This window comes from Malassezia pachydermatis (assembly GCF_001278385.1).
Source record: "Malassezia pachydermatis strain CBS 1879 chromosome Unknown scaffold3, whole genome shotgun sequence".
In the NCBI taxonomy this organism is placed as follows: Eukaryota; Fungi; Basidiomycota; class Malasseziomycetes; order Malasseziales; family Malasseziaceae; genus Malassezia; species Malassezia pachydermatis.
Genome location: NW_017253140.1, coordinates 1029357 through 1043114, shown reverse-complemented (window position 1 = coordinate 1043114; position 13758 = coordinate 1029357). Strand labels below are relative to the sequence as shown.

At 52.4% G+C, this 13758-nt stretch overlaps 7 protein-coding genes across 7 annotated transcripts; 5 read left to right on the top strand and 2 right to left on the bottom strand.

The window, feature by feature from the left end:
• Nucleotides 1–50: 50 nt before the first annotated feature.
• Nucleotides 51–525, top strand: Malapachy_1149 (histone-fold-containing protein; the record flags this gene model as incomplete). The annotated part of the gene is made up of 2 exons (XM_018135659.1): nt 51–374; nt 409–525. The coding sequence occupies 2 exons, from the start codon at nt 51–53 to the stop codon at nt 523–525; spliced, it is 441 nt and encodes a 146-aa protein (XP_017992420.1).
• Nucleotides 526–724: 199 nt separating this feature from the next.
• Malapachy_1144 (fthfs-domain-containing protein) lies at nt 725–3609 on the top strand (the record flags this gene model as incomplete). The annotated part of the gene is made up of 2 exons (XM_018135654.1): nt 725–777; nt 810–3609. The coding sequence occupies 2 exons, from the start codon at nt 725–727 to the stop codon at nt 3607–3609; spliced, it is 2853 nt and encodes a 950-aa protein (XP_017992430.1).
• Nucleotides 3610–3868: 259 nt separating this feature from the next.
• Malapachy_1166 (rna-binding protein involved in translatio) lies at nt 3869–5814 on the top strand (the record flags this gene model as incomplete). Its single annotated transcript, XM_018135676.1, has 3 exons — nt 3869–4259; nt 4292–4855; nt 4904–5814. The coding sequence occupies 3 exons, from the start codon at nt 3869–3871 to the stop codon at nt 5812–5814; spliced, it is 1866 nt and encodes a 621-aa protein (XP_017992345.1).
• Nucleotides 5815–6810: 996 nt separating this feature from the next.
• Nucleotides 6811–7509, top strand: Malapachy_1171 (hypothetical protein; the record flags this gene model as incomplete). Its single annotated transcript, XM_018135681.1, has 1 exon — nt 6811–7509. One exon carries the CDS (start codon nt 6811–6813, stop codon nt 7507–7509), a length of 699 nt encoding a protein of 232 aa, XP_017992304.1.
• A 2331-nt stretch (nt 7510–9840) lies between these two features.
• Malapachy_1125 (atp synthase f1 beta subunit) lies at nt 9841–11505 on the bottom strand (the record flags this gene model as incomplete). Its single annotated transcript, XM_018135635.1, has 2 exons — nt 9841–11297; nt 11337–11505. The coding sequence occupies 2 exons, from the start codon at nt 11503–11505 to the stop codon at nt 9841–9843; spliced, it is 1626 nt and encodes a 541-aa protein (XP_017992199.1).
• A 523-nt stretch (nt 11506–12028) lies between these two features.
• On the bottom strand, nt 12029–12555 carry Malapachy_1161 (hypothetical protein; the record flags this gene model as incomplete). The annotated part of the gene is made up of 2 exons (XM_018135671.1): nt 12029–12271; nt 12310–12555. The coding sequence occupies 2 exons, from the start codon at nt 12553–12555 to the stop codon at nt 12029–12031; spliced, it is 489 nt and encodes a 162-aa protein (XP_017992340.1).
• Nucleotides 12556–12730: 175 nt separating this feature from the next.
• On the top strand, nt 12731–13740 carry Malapachy_1137 (cell division control protein 10; the record flags this gene model as incomplete). The annotated part of the gene is made up of 2 exons (XM_018135647.1): nt 12731–12980; nt 13022–13740. 2 exons carry the CDS (start codon nt 12731–12733, stop codon nt 13738–13740), a joined length of 969 nt encoding a protein of 322 aa, XP_017992149.1.
• Between the last annotated feature and the right edge of the window lie 18 nt (nt 13741–13758).

Sequence of the window (13758 nt, the reverse complement as noted above, 5' to 3'; positions counted from 1 at the left end):
CAGGCCGACCCAACCCCCCCGTGACGCGTCCGGCTCTGTGCGCGATGAGTATGTCGGATGATGAGCATGATTTTGGGGGTAGCGCTCCCGTAGATGATGAGGAGCTCTCCCTGCCTAAGGCTACTGTCCAAAAGCTCATTCAAGAGTATCTGCCGAAAGATATGAGCTGTGCGAAAGATACGCGGGATTTGCTCATTGAATGCTGTGTCGAGTTTATTCATCTAGTCTCCAGTGAGTCCAATGAGGCCTGCGAGAAAGATTCGAAGAAGACCATCGCGCCGGATCACGTCGTTAAGGCCCTCGTGGATTTGGGTTTCGAAAAGTACACGCGCGAAGTCCAAGATGTGCTTCAGGACCATCGCCAGCACCAAAAGGTTTGTATATATATGCGTGCTAACAGCCCTATAGGAGCGTGAACGCAAGGCATCACGATTTGAAATGAGTGGCCTCACAGAAGAGGAGCTGCAGCGGCAACAGGAAGAGCTGTTTGCCGCCAGCAAAGCTCGCTTTGATGCGGCCAATTAGCATATATTTGTAGAGTAGGGAGGTCCGCTGTTTGATGCAACGACGTCTATTTCATAATTATTTCCCCAATTGCCTGATATTGGCCCCGCTGCACCCCGCGTGTTTCGTGACAATGCAGACCGTGGCCTTCCGACCAACTTTGTGGGGACCACTACGTAGCATTGTGCAGGCCTGCTCTTTTTCCCCTCTTCGCTCCCTCATGACTTTGAACGCCCCTCCCAACAAGCGTATCGATGGTACGGCCCTTGCTGCGTACGTATCCGGCTGAGAGTACTGACATCTAGGTCCATTCGTGCTTCGGTGGCCGAGCGAGTCCAGAAGCTGAAGCAGTCGCACCCGGGCTTCCAGCCGCATCTGTGTATTATCCAGGTGGGTGAGCAGAGCGCTTCCTCAACATACATCCGCATGAAGCGTCAGGCAGCGGAGCAGTGTGGGATCCTTGCCCAGCATATTCAGCTTCCGTCCGATGCGACCGAAGAGAGGATTCGCTCGGAAGTCCATCGCCTGAACGATGACCAGAGTGTGGATGGGATCCTAGTGCAGCTGCCGCTAGGTGATCATATTGATTCCGAGGCTGAGCGACGTGTGACAGAGGAGATCGCGCCATCAAAGGACGTGGATGGCTTCCATACCCTGAACATTGGACAGCTATCGTCGAAGGCATGCAACCCGTCGTTTATGCCATGCACGCCAGCTGGTATTTTGCGTCTTCTCGAAAGCGTGGGCTTAAAGGACTTGTCTGGTATGCATGCCGTTGTCATGGGACGCAGCGATATTGTCGGCAACCCAGTAGCTGCCCTTTTGCGTTCGCGCAATTGCACGGTGACGCAGGTGCACAGCAAGTCGGCCCACGTACCGGAGCTCTTGAAGACAGCGGATATTGTGGTGGCAGCGATCGGAAAGGCCCACTTCGTGCAAGGCTCGTGGCTCAAGGAAGGCGCTGTGGTGATTGATGTAGGTACCAACTACATCCCGGATGCTACGAAAAAGTCTGGGCAGCGTCTGGTTGGCGATGTCGACAATGCCTCAGCGGAACCTGTAGTGGCTGCTATTACGCCTGTTCCAGGCGGTGTCGGCCCCATGACAGTGGCGATGCTGATGGACAATGTGTTCATTGCTGCCGAACGCCGTGCGGACCGTGAAACGAGCCGTCCTCGTGGCGTAACGTCGCGGAACCCCTTGACATTGAAGCGCCCTGTGCCGAGTGATATTGAGATTGCACGTGCACAGACGCCAAAGAAGATTGCGCAGATCGCGCATGAAATTGGTCTGCTGTCCAGCGAATTGGAGCCCTATGGTGATGTGAAGGCAAAGGTGTCGTTGAGTGTCTTGGATCGTCTGAAGGATCGAACCAATGGCAAATACATTGTCGTGGCAGGTATTACGCCAACACCGCTAGGTGAGGGCAAGTCGACGACGACCATTGGTCTGGCCCAAGCGCTTGGTGCGCACCTGAACCGTCCGGCTTTTGCGTGTGTGCGTCAGCCATCGCAAGGACCTACGTTCGGTATTAAGGGTGGTGCCGCTGGTGGTGGCTACTCGCAGGTGATTCCTATGGAGGAGTTTAACTTGCACCTTACGGGTGACAACCATGCTGTGATGGCGGCGAACAACCTTTTAGCTGCGGCTGTGGACACGCGCATGTTCCACGAAGCGACACAGTCAGACAAGGCATTGTACGAGCGCCTGACACCGCGCAAGAAGGGCGTTCGCACGTTCTCCAATGTCATGCTGAAGCGACTTCGCAAGCTTGGCATTGACAAGACAGATCCGGATACCCTTACCGAGGAGGAGGCACGTCGCTTTGCGCGTCTCGATATCGACCCTGACTCGGTGACGTGGCGCCGTGTGGTGGATACGAATGACCGTTACCTGCGTCAGATCACCGCGGGTGAGGCGCCGACGGAAAAGGGACTGACGCGCGAGACGGGCTTTGATATCGCCGTGGCGTCGGAATGTATGGCCGTTTTGGCCTTGAGCCGTGACTTGAAGGACATGCGTGAGCGTCTGGGCAACATGGTTATTGGTTCGAGCAAGAGCGGTGAGCCGATCACGGCAGACGATATCGGTGCTGGCGGTGCGTTGGCAGTGCTCATGCGCGATGCCATCAAGCCGAACCTGATGCAGACCCTGGAGGGCACGCCAGTGTTTGTGCATGCTGGTCCATTTGCGAACATTGCGCACGGCAACTCCTCGATCTTAGCGGATGCCATTGCGCTCAAGCTGGCTGGCCGAAAGGAAGGCGAGCCGGCTGAGCGTGTTGGCTACGTGATCACGGAGGCCGGCTTTGGCGCTGATATTGGCATGGAGAAATTCTGCAACATCAAGTGCCGCGAGAGTGGATTGGTCCCTGACGCCGTAGTTCTTGTCGCAACAGTGCGTGCGCTCAAGTCGCACGGCGGCGGCCCTGACGTGTCGCCCGGCAAGCCGCTGAGCGATGTGTATACGCAGGAGAACCTCGAGATCCTTGACGCGGGCTGCGGGAACCTTGGCAAGCATATCCAGAACGCGAAGCAGTTTGGCCTCAAGGTAGTCGTCGCTGTGAACAAGTTTGCGTCGGACACGCAGACGGAGCTCGACTTGGTCGTTCGTCGTGCGTTGGAAGCAGGTGCTGATGCAGCGGTGCCATCGGACCACTGGGCAAACGGTGGTGAGGGTGCGATCCCACTAGCGAAGGCGGTGATCGAGCAGCTGCAGCACACCGAGTCGCAATTCCAGTTCCTCTACGAGCTGGACCAGCCGATTGAGGCGAAGATTGAGACGATTGCACGCCGCATGTATGGCGCCGACGGCATTGAAATCCTTCCGGAAGCGCGGGAGCAGATTGACAGGTACGCCCGCCAAGGCTTTGCGCACTTGCCGATTTGCATGGCCAAGACACATCTCTCTCTGTCTCACGATCCGGCGCTGAAGGGCGTGCCTACAGGCTTTACGGTACCGATCCGCAGCGTGCGTCTCTCGGCAGGCGCCCGTTTCCTGTACCCGCTATGTGGTGCTATGCAAACGATGCCGGGCTTGAGCACGCGCCCAGGCTACTATGACATTGACCTGGTCGACAACGGCCAAGTGATCGGTCTGTTTTAAATAGGCATCGCGAATTCCAACGACCTGAAATGTGACTGGTGGAGGCTCTGACACGCGGCCATTGACTAAGCTTTTGTCGTAGCGAAGCCTTAGGCCCTTGGGGGCCGTGTCTCCCGAAAAATGTAGGCGTAGCCAACCGAAAGAGAGAGCGTTTGCCACCATCCTCTGCATTGCTCCCAGTCACCGCGCCAAAGTGGCCTAGAGTGACGAGGAAGAACAGTGGGGTGCTTTAGTGTGTATATTTGAGGGTATGCATTCCATGCGTTCTTCGTTCCATTCCGGTATTGGGCGCTCGCCATCGCCTGGGCAGGTCGACCATCAGCGTTCTTCGAATCCGGTCGGTGGCAGCTCTTTGCGCTACTCCCACAACGGGAAGATGGGCCTCGGTAATGAGGGCGTCGTGCGCATGTCCCAGCAGGAAGGACACCGCGCCCTGAGCATCGGCAATGCAGGTCAGGTACCTGGCATGGGCCGCGGCAACATGCGTCCAAGCTCAGAGATGCTCCCGGTGGGCCAGCAAGGCACGCCTGAGACGGAGGTCATTGACAAGTGGTTTGAAGACCTTCAAAACTACGAGGCCACTCTAGAGGAGATGGCCGCGGCTTCACTGGACCAAAACTTCAAGGAGGAATTGAGCGCGATTGAACAATGTACGTACACACAGCCACCTAACCTTGCATAGGGTTCCGCGTGCTCAGCGAGGCCGAACGTACAGCTGCGCTGTACAGTCTGCTGCAAGAGTCGACGCAAGTTCAGATTCGATTCTTCATTACGGTCCTCCAGCAGATGGCCCGTAGCGATCCTGTGGGCGCCTTTATCTCGCCCAACTCGGCTAATAACGCCCTGGGCGATCAGCTTGAGGCAAAGATGGCGCAGCTAGGTATCAAGTCGCCTACAGCTATGAAGACTACCTCGCCTGGCTCGCGCGGATTCCAGCGTCAAAGCACTGGCTTCTTATCCCCGAATGCTGCGTCGCTGTATGGCTCTGGCAGCCCTGATGTCTCTGCAGCACTTGCTGCGCAGCGCAGCAAACTCAAAGCCAATCGAACTTCGGCCCCTGGTACTATTCCCATGGAGTCGATGTCGTACAGTGGCAACTCCAAGCTGGAAAACTTGCAAGAAAAGCCAGACATCCCTGCAACGCCGCGTGATCGTCCTCGTTCCAGCGATATCTCACGTTCGCCTCGGGCTGGTGGTCCCTTGGACGATACATTGTCGCCTGTGAGTGTCGGCGGCAGCTGGGCTAGTATGGTGAATACTCCGATTATGTCTATGTTAGATAACAACCGCTCAGATCAATTGAGTGGTGATACCAACGCGAAGCTGGAAGCCACAGCGGCCCAACTGGCTCAGTTGAGCCAGCAGGTGGCGGCAGCGCAAGCTGAGAATGCTGATACCTCGCGCAGCATGCGAAGCGGAAATGCATCTGGCAATATGCAAAATATGTTTGGCTCGATGTACGATCATGGAGCCAACTGGAAGGGCAACAACGGCAGTTCTATGCCGCATAGCCCCCCGAATATGGCGACGAGTCCTCAGTTTAACAACTTCAATATCCCTACCATGAGCCCAAATACTCTAGCCGGACTGCAGAGCCCGTCCGGTGGTATGTCTAACCCTGCCAACCTCCAAATGATGAACGCAATGGCTGCCATGGGCGGCCTTAATAATATGAATTCGGCACAGTTGATGGCACTGCAGCAGCAGATCCTCCAGCAGCAACAGCAGCTTAATATGGTGAACTTCAACCACCAGCAGCAAAGTCGTATTCCTTCGCGTGGTAACCAGCGCAACGCCGGTGCTGTAGGAAGCGGCGCGCCTCGTAGCCCAACGTTATCTACTCGCGCTGCGATGGGCTCTCCTTCTATGGTACCTTCGACACTGCCTGGCCAGCAACCTGAAGAAGAGGTGGCAGATATCTCGATTCTCAACGACGTGCCTTCATGGCTGCGCCATCTTCGTCTTCACAAATACACCCCGAACTTTGAGGGATGCAACTGGCGTGAAATGGTGATGATGGATGACCAAGCCCTGGAAGAGAAGGGTGTCGCTGCTCTAGGCGCTCGCAGGAAAATGCTCAAAACCTTTGAGGCTGTGCGAATGAAGTATGGCATGGAAGCTCCTCCTAGCAGGCCATCGAGCCAGGCACAGTCGAGTGCTAACAAGCACACTTCTGCTCCCTCTTCTCAAGATGGTAATGAGTAACTATGAATCTAGAATTTTATCTACCTCTGTTCTTAAACCAGTATAGACTCCGACTTCTTTATCCCATCCTACGTGGCGTGGAAGGGTCGAACCCCTCAATTGGCACGTGACACACTACGCGCAACACGCGCCGAGCAAGAAAGGCACACCAATTGTGACACGAGCCTAGCATTCAACTGCCGAGTGAGGGGGAGAGAAGTGAGGATGAGCCAGCCTCGAGCCAAGGTAGCGGTGGCACCATCGGCTATAGATACAAATGTGGTGAAGCTTCCATCACGGCCTTCAAGCGCTTTAGGCAAGAGTCGAATCAAGGCCACGCCTCTTCGCGCTCGTGTTGATGTTGGTAGACCCTCCATGTCAAGAACTAGTACCGAGCCGAATGCGAAGACACCAACCTCACCCTTATCCTCGATACCACGCATGCGGAAAATATCTTCGCAATTGTCTCTGCGCCGCTCTGTCGTCCAAGGAGCGCCAACACCCCCCACATCCACGAGTTCACAACACAGATATTCAGCGCATTCGTCACCCCGGACTACTACTCTGGATGGAACAGGGAAAAGGCATGGTGTGAAAGATCGGCATTCATCAGTTTCACTTGACTTGGACTCATGGTCTATGGGAGAATCAGCTCCGACGTCCCTCTTACCTGCCCCACGCATTGTTCCTTCAGCCCAACCTAGCCCAGGTTGGGACACCTCATCGTCGTTCCATGACCGTCCAGTCCGTGCGCCTATCAATTCGTCTCCCCGTGGATACCCTTCCTCGCCACAATCCGCTCATCGACGTCCTCTCTCTGCCATGGGTGTTATACGAGCAACTCCTATCCGGTCCTATCCTGATCAAGATTCTCCTCAGCCTTTTACATCACCTCATTCACCTAGCGTGGAAACTCGGCGTTTAAATGTACCTACTTCTTCCCCAGAGCGGCGCCCAACTACAAGTATGGACCGTTCTAGACCACTACGAGCGACTGTAGCTCCGTCAAATCCCTCCATGGCACGAGGGAAATCTCAACCTACCGTTGTTCCCAGTCCTAATGTGATTCTTGCGCCAGATCCGATCGAGGACCTGAGCCACTCCGTGTCAGATTTGAATACACGCTCCATCGTTGCGGCCTCAACACCTGTATCAAACAACATAGCGTTTCCTGCTACAGCAGGCCTCTCGGATGAGACGTCAAGAGATATATCAGATATTATGGACGCAAAGCACGCACGCAAGATATTGGATTTGGAAATTTCGAACAAAAGTCTATTAGCTGTCAATGCGGCTTTGGAGGCAAGCAAGGTAAAGATGACCAAGGAATTACGAATTCTTCGGCAGCAACTAGTTATGGAAAAGGTGGATGCAACTCAGTCTGAAGACCCATTAGGCCTTGATGGATTGCACGCCTCCTTGGCAGATATGTGGGAAAACCGCCGTACTTCCGACAAATGGTCTTTGGGCGGAGAAGTACTACAAGTTCTTAAGCGGCAAGATCAAGAGCTCAGCGAAAGTCATGAGCGATGCCGTGAAATGATCGATACGCTATTGGAAGAAGCTCGCACAGCTTTACTTTCTCAGCCAAGTGGTGTTGAAAAGCACACATGTAAAGTATTACACGCATCAGATCTACCAAATTACGATGATGAAAATGACGATAATGTAACTGCGAGCGGTGACTGGAACAGCTCTTCTTCTGATGTGATGTAAAAGGTTTCGGCTGTCACGATCTACAAATCCATTAGGCGGCGGGAAGTATCGTCTACGACCGAATTGAATGTTCTCAAAAGAACAGTTTTCGACATGTATATATAGTATACAATATATCTTTTAATAAACTACATTCAGTTACTGGCTTTTACTTTTATGACAGGCAGAATTTCACCGAACGCAATATAGCACCTCCGAATCAGTAGTTCATTCCAGTTACAGGTGTGGGGTTTGTGTGTTTAAACCGTCTGATAAAATATATAGAATGCGCTTCTCATTTTGGTAGTCCCTAACCGATGTTCTATCGCTTCAACTGACTCTTTCGTATCTCTTGATAGTAAAAGGCCCTACTTGACGGATGCTCCACAAAGTTTATTTGCGGGGAGCTCTGATTCAGTGAGGATTAGCGCTTCTATTAATATTGGGTCCCATTGAAATTTTAAATCGAAAATTGACGGATCTTAATGCATTTGGCGTGTATTTGAGCTACCCAAAAATCTTGTACTCTTAGTCGGCTTACTATGATTTTGCTTCCTAACGCACACTTCGTCCAGACCAACAACAAGGCTTGATAAATCACACAAGACTGATACCTAGATAAGTAAGTTTGCACATATGTTTGGCCATTGAAGATAGGTAGTATTGCACGTACACAAGATCTCGTGCTGATCAGGTGTCGTCGTGCATCCAACGGGGCAGTTGGTCCAAAGGCATTCATAAATTCTGTATAGTCTTGGAAAGTTTGCAGGGTTTATCAGTATGTGGAGGCAGCCAAGACTAACTCACTGTCCGCGATTTTTAAAATTCACGAAAACCCTAAAAGCTGTTCAGTGTTTAGTGGCATGGAGATGGATTTTTTACATTATGTTACCTCTCTAGGGAATCTGCTACATGTTAGTATTTTTCTGCCTAAACCTTGAAGCTTCTCGTGTTCCTTTTGGAGAAATTATTAAAAAATTTGACTGGCCAGGAATTCTTCTTTGTGTGGTTCCGTCGCCAGTTTGATTGTTGGCCTTACTTGGGGTGGCATCATATACGAATGGTCAGATACCCGTGTGATTGCGCCCATCATTATTGGTGGTATCTCGCTTTTATTTCTTGTACCGCTTGAACTACGGGTTTTCAAATATCCCTGTTTTCCAAAGGCTATATTCGTGAGTAAGACAGCATATCTATGTTACGTCGTATGCTTCTTTCACGGAACCTTTTCCATGGCCCCTTTTTTACTACAATCCAATTTTCTTTCAGTTTACGACGGGTCACTCACCTATCCGGGCAGCAATTGATACATTTCCTTCGTCATTTGTCATCGCGCCTTCTGCTGCGGCAGCTGGTTTCATTATGGTCTATGCTCAGGATTATAAGTACCTGTTATGCTATGCTGGTATTATTCAAACCATTGGTATTGGTTTGCAAACTTTGTGGAGTGCTACTTCAACCATGCAAGACTGGATGGGTTTCCAAGTTCCTACAGTCATTGGTCTTGGGTTTTTCTTCTCACTGTTAGTTCCAGCTATTCAATCAAACTTACCGAAACTATGGTCGCTGCTTCTACATCTATTGCGATGTTCTTAAGAAGTCTAGGACAGATATTTGGTGTTGCAATTGGTGGTGCTATTATTCAATCACAGATTTCATCGCAATGGCCAAGTATTGCATCCGAGTATCACTTAGATCCTCATCAAGCACATATGATTCAAGTTATGACTAGCAAGTCTTCTGCCACAGGACTCGTTAATGCAATTCACACTAACATGCCCAATCAAGTTTCCTGGGCTCTTCGTGACACCTTTGGTAAAGCGTTAAGAATTTTCTATTATGTCTTGATACCTTTCTCAGGTATTTGCTTTTTATGCTCGTTATTCATGGCACGCGTTCGTTTACGTCCAGCGCTACATACCCCATATGGGAAACAAAACTATAACTCCCGGGAATACCACGAAGATGAGATGCAATATATTTCGCACCATTACAATGCCTGATATTTCGATGCTCGTTTTTATATTAGCCTTAATTTAGGAATTCTATGCCTTTACATTCCGTATGATATGTTGTAAATAATAATTGTAAATGCCTTAATGTCTAGAAACGTTTTCCCAATTGCATCTACACGGAGAATTCAAGAAATGGAATGAAGACTCGTGCTTACTTTTAATCACTACCACTACGAGCCCGCTTAGTTTGAACAAACGTTTGCATGCCATAGAGTATATCACTTCAATAGTTCTGTTGTCACGATCCTTAATTCCATATCAGCTACGAATCAAGCAAGTGCGCTATGATGCTTCACAACAAACTAGACTACGGCTGTATGGAACGGCAGTCGACCGTTTAGTTGGACTGCTTGCTGATCTCATCAGCCTTGGCGACAGCATCATCGATACCACCCACCATGTAGAAGGCAGCCTCAGGGAGGTTGTCATGCTTACCCGACAGAATCTCCTTGCAGGCGTTGATGGTGTCCTTGAGCGACACAAGACGACCCTCGATACCAGTGAAGACCTGGGCCACAGCGAAAGGCTGCGACAGGAAACGCTGCATCTTACGGGCACGCTCGACAGTGAGCTTGTCCTCCTCCGACAACTCATCCATACCCAGAATGGCAATGATATCTTGGAGCGACTTGTAGTCCTGAAGAAGCTTCTGCACACCCGAAGCAACGTTGTAGTGCTCCACACCAACAATCGACGGGTCAAGCATACGCGACTTCGAGTTCAGCGGGTCGACGGCCGGGTAGATACCCAGCTCGGCAATCGAACGGTCCAACACAGTGGTGGCGTCCAAGTGGGCGAAGGTCGTGGCCGGGGCAGGGTCAGTCACATCGTCGGCCGGAACGTAAACGGCCTGCACCGAGGTAATCGAACCCTTCTTGGTGGTGGTAATACGCTCCTGCATGGCACCCATATCCGTGGCAAGGGTCGGCTGGTAACCGACAGCCGACGGGATACGACCCAGCAGAGCCGAAGTCTCCGAACCAGCCTGAGTGAAACGGAAAATGTTGTCAATGAAGAGCAGCACATCCTGACCCTCGTCGTCACGGAAGTACTCGGCGATGGTCAGACCGGTCAGGGCGACACGGGCACGGGCACCCGGGGGCTCGTTCATCTGACCGAACACGAGAGCGACCTTCGAGTCACCGTCAACGTTGATGACACCAGTCTCAATCATTTCGTGGTACAGATCGTTACCCTCACGAGTACGCTCACCGACACCAGTGAACACCGAGAAACCACCGTGGGCCTTGGCAATGTTGTTGATAAGCTCCTGAATCAGCACGGTCTTACCGACACCGGCACCACCGAACAGACCAATCTTACCACCACGAGCGTATGGGGCGAGCAGGTCGACCACCTTGATACCAGTCTCAAGAATCTCAGCATCAGTCGACTGCTCAACGAACGCCGGGGGCTCACGGTGGATCGGGCGGTAGACGTCAGTCTTAACCGGACCACGCTCATCCACAGGCTCACCAGTGACGTTCAGGATACGGCCCAAGGTACCGTTACCGACGGGGATAGTGATCGGGGCACCAGTGTCAAGGACCTTCTGACCACGGACAAGACCCTCGGTACCGTCCATAGCAATGCAACGAACAGTGTTCTCACCAAGGTGCTGGGCAACCTCCAGAACGAGGCGGCCACCGTTCTTCATGTCCTGGACCTCCAGGGCGTTGAAGATGGCGGGAAGGCTGTCAGTCTCGAAGTGAACGTCAACGACGGCACCGATAACGGCACGGATAGCACCGACCTGACCGGCACCAGTCTTGGCCTCAGTGGCAAGACCACGAGCTACAGAGTTAGTCCATGAAAAAAGTGAAGAATACATACCACCAATGTTCATGGCCTTGGCAATGCTGGGAACACCAGCCGAGCGCAGCGACGGAGCGGCCACACGGGCAGCGGTCGACAGGCCGGCAGCGTTCTGGCGAGCCACACGACTAGCCATGCGGGAAGCGCGCGACACAGCGCGAACGGCAGAGCGCTGAATGATGGGCATGGCGCTTTGGTTTCGCTCAAGTAATGAGGTGAGGGGACAAGAAGGAAGCGGAGGCTCGCGCCCGAGGGCCGCTGGCCCGGGTTGGCTGCCCGGCAACTGAGGCAGGCCTCCTCAGCCAATTGCATCCCACAGACCCACCGAAACCACCCGGTATGGGCCATGCAGGTTTGGTGCCAGCAAAACGCAAATTTCGGCCGAACATGCGGGCAATGTAGACCATAGATCCCCAATCCCGTGTCCTGTGGCCGCAAAGGCATAGTCGGCCGAACTATGTGAGCGGCAAGGTAAGTCAGGGCGCACGGGCGCTGAAGCCAAGACCAGATGCACACAAGGCTGTAAGAATCATGTATGTGGATTACTCTATGCCTGCTGGACATAAGGCCATCGTGGTATGGCATCCATTCACATCACATTCTGCTAGACCAGCTATCAAGATAGAATGCACTGGAGAGGATGTACCAGTCACATAACTGAGATATATATAGATGATTTAAAAGGCTAGCTCTTTCGTACTTCATTATGCTTACTTCTCCTCCTTCTCTTCCTTCTCGTCCTTCTCGTCCTTCTCGTCCTTCTCCTCTTCCTTCTTTTCGCCCTTTTCCTCATTCTTCTCCTCGCCCTTCTTCACATCCTTCTTTTCCTCCTTCTTGCCAGACTCCTGCTCCTTCGATTCAGAGTTATCCGAGTCGGCATCATTCTCTTCCTTGCTATCAGAAGTGCTCTCGTTAGAAGACTCCTTCTTGTCGGCAGGGACGTCGTCGTCCGACTGAACGTGGTTAGTTTGTTGATGGTTCAATAACGTACAGATTTGGAGTGAATAGCATGTTCTTCGTGGTGACCCACATCCATTGTAACAACATAGGCCATCAAACTGCCGAATACAGCCGCTGAAACAATCGCCCAAGGCGCCTCGTTGGACTCGCGGTGGCTGCTGGTAGAGAAGGCGCGCGAAGCGCGAACACCACTAGGAATCGAGAGACGAAAAGCAGTGGGGATCGTACGAGAAGCAATGGTACGGGAGGACCGGAGGGCTTGGCGAACCGCGAACATGATCAAGGCGCAGGAATCAAAAAAGACGGACCGCGTTATCCGATAGAACCAGAGCGCTCGCACGGCCGTCTTACATCACGTGATCAAACAAGGGGCACGCGCAGATGCAAGGCGCGTTGGATATTGGAACTGGAAAGTCACATCATCTATCTACTCTCTGGACAGCCGTTTGACCATGTCTGCTCAGGAGCCCATGCCAACGCCCCTTCACGGGTATGTCGGGTTCGACACCTTGACAAAGCAAGTCGAGCTGAAGATGATGCGCCGAGGCTTCCAGTTCAACATTATGCTGGTTGGACAGACTGGTCTCGGTAAAAGCACCATGATCAACACCTTGTTTGCTTCTCGTCTGATGGAAAGCAAGGGTCGTCTTGACCCTGCAGAGGAGATGCGTCAGACTACATCGATTGAGGTGGTCTCGCATGGTACGTACTAGAGTAGGAGACCTGTGACTAACATGATCCAGTCGTTATTGAGAACGGCGTGAAGCTCAAGCTGAACTTGATCGACACACCGGGCTACGGTGATTTGATCAACAACGAACAAAGCTGGGAGCCCGTTGTGAAATACATCAAGGACCAGTATAGCGTGTACCTCCGCAAGGAGCTGACGGCTGTCCGTGACCGTCACATTCCGGACACCCGTGTGCACGCTGTGCTCTTTTTCATCAACCCTTCTGGCCACTCGCTGCGTCCGATTGATATCCAGGTGCTTAAGAAGCTGGGCGACATTGCGAATGTCATCCCTGTCATTGCGAAGGCAGACACTCTGACGCTGGAGGAGCGTGAGGTGTTTAAGGAGCGTGTTCGTGCAGAGATGCAGAACAACGGAATCCGTGTGTATCCGTTTGATCATGAGGACTATGACGACGAAGAGCGTGCTCTCAACAGTCAGGTTCAGGCGATGCTGCCATTCGCGGTGGTAGGCTCGACGAAGGTCTACGATGTGAACGGTGTGCCTGTCCGTGGACGCCAGACGCGTTGCGGCCTGGTCAACATTGAGGACCCCTCGCATTGTGAGTTTGTGCCTTTCCGCAACTTCCTTCTTCGCACCAACATGCATGACTTGATTGACACGACCACATACACGTATTACGAGTCTTTCCGTTCGAAGCAGCTTCTGGCGCTGAAGGAAAGCAGTGTAAAGCAGCACCAGCAGCAGGCGCAGCAACAGCATCATATGTAATGCATGGTGGGGTCGCTG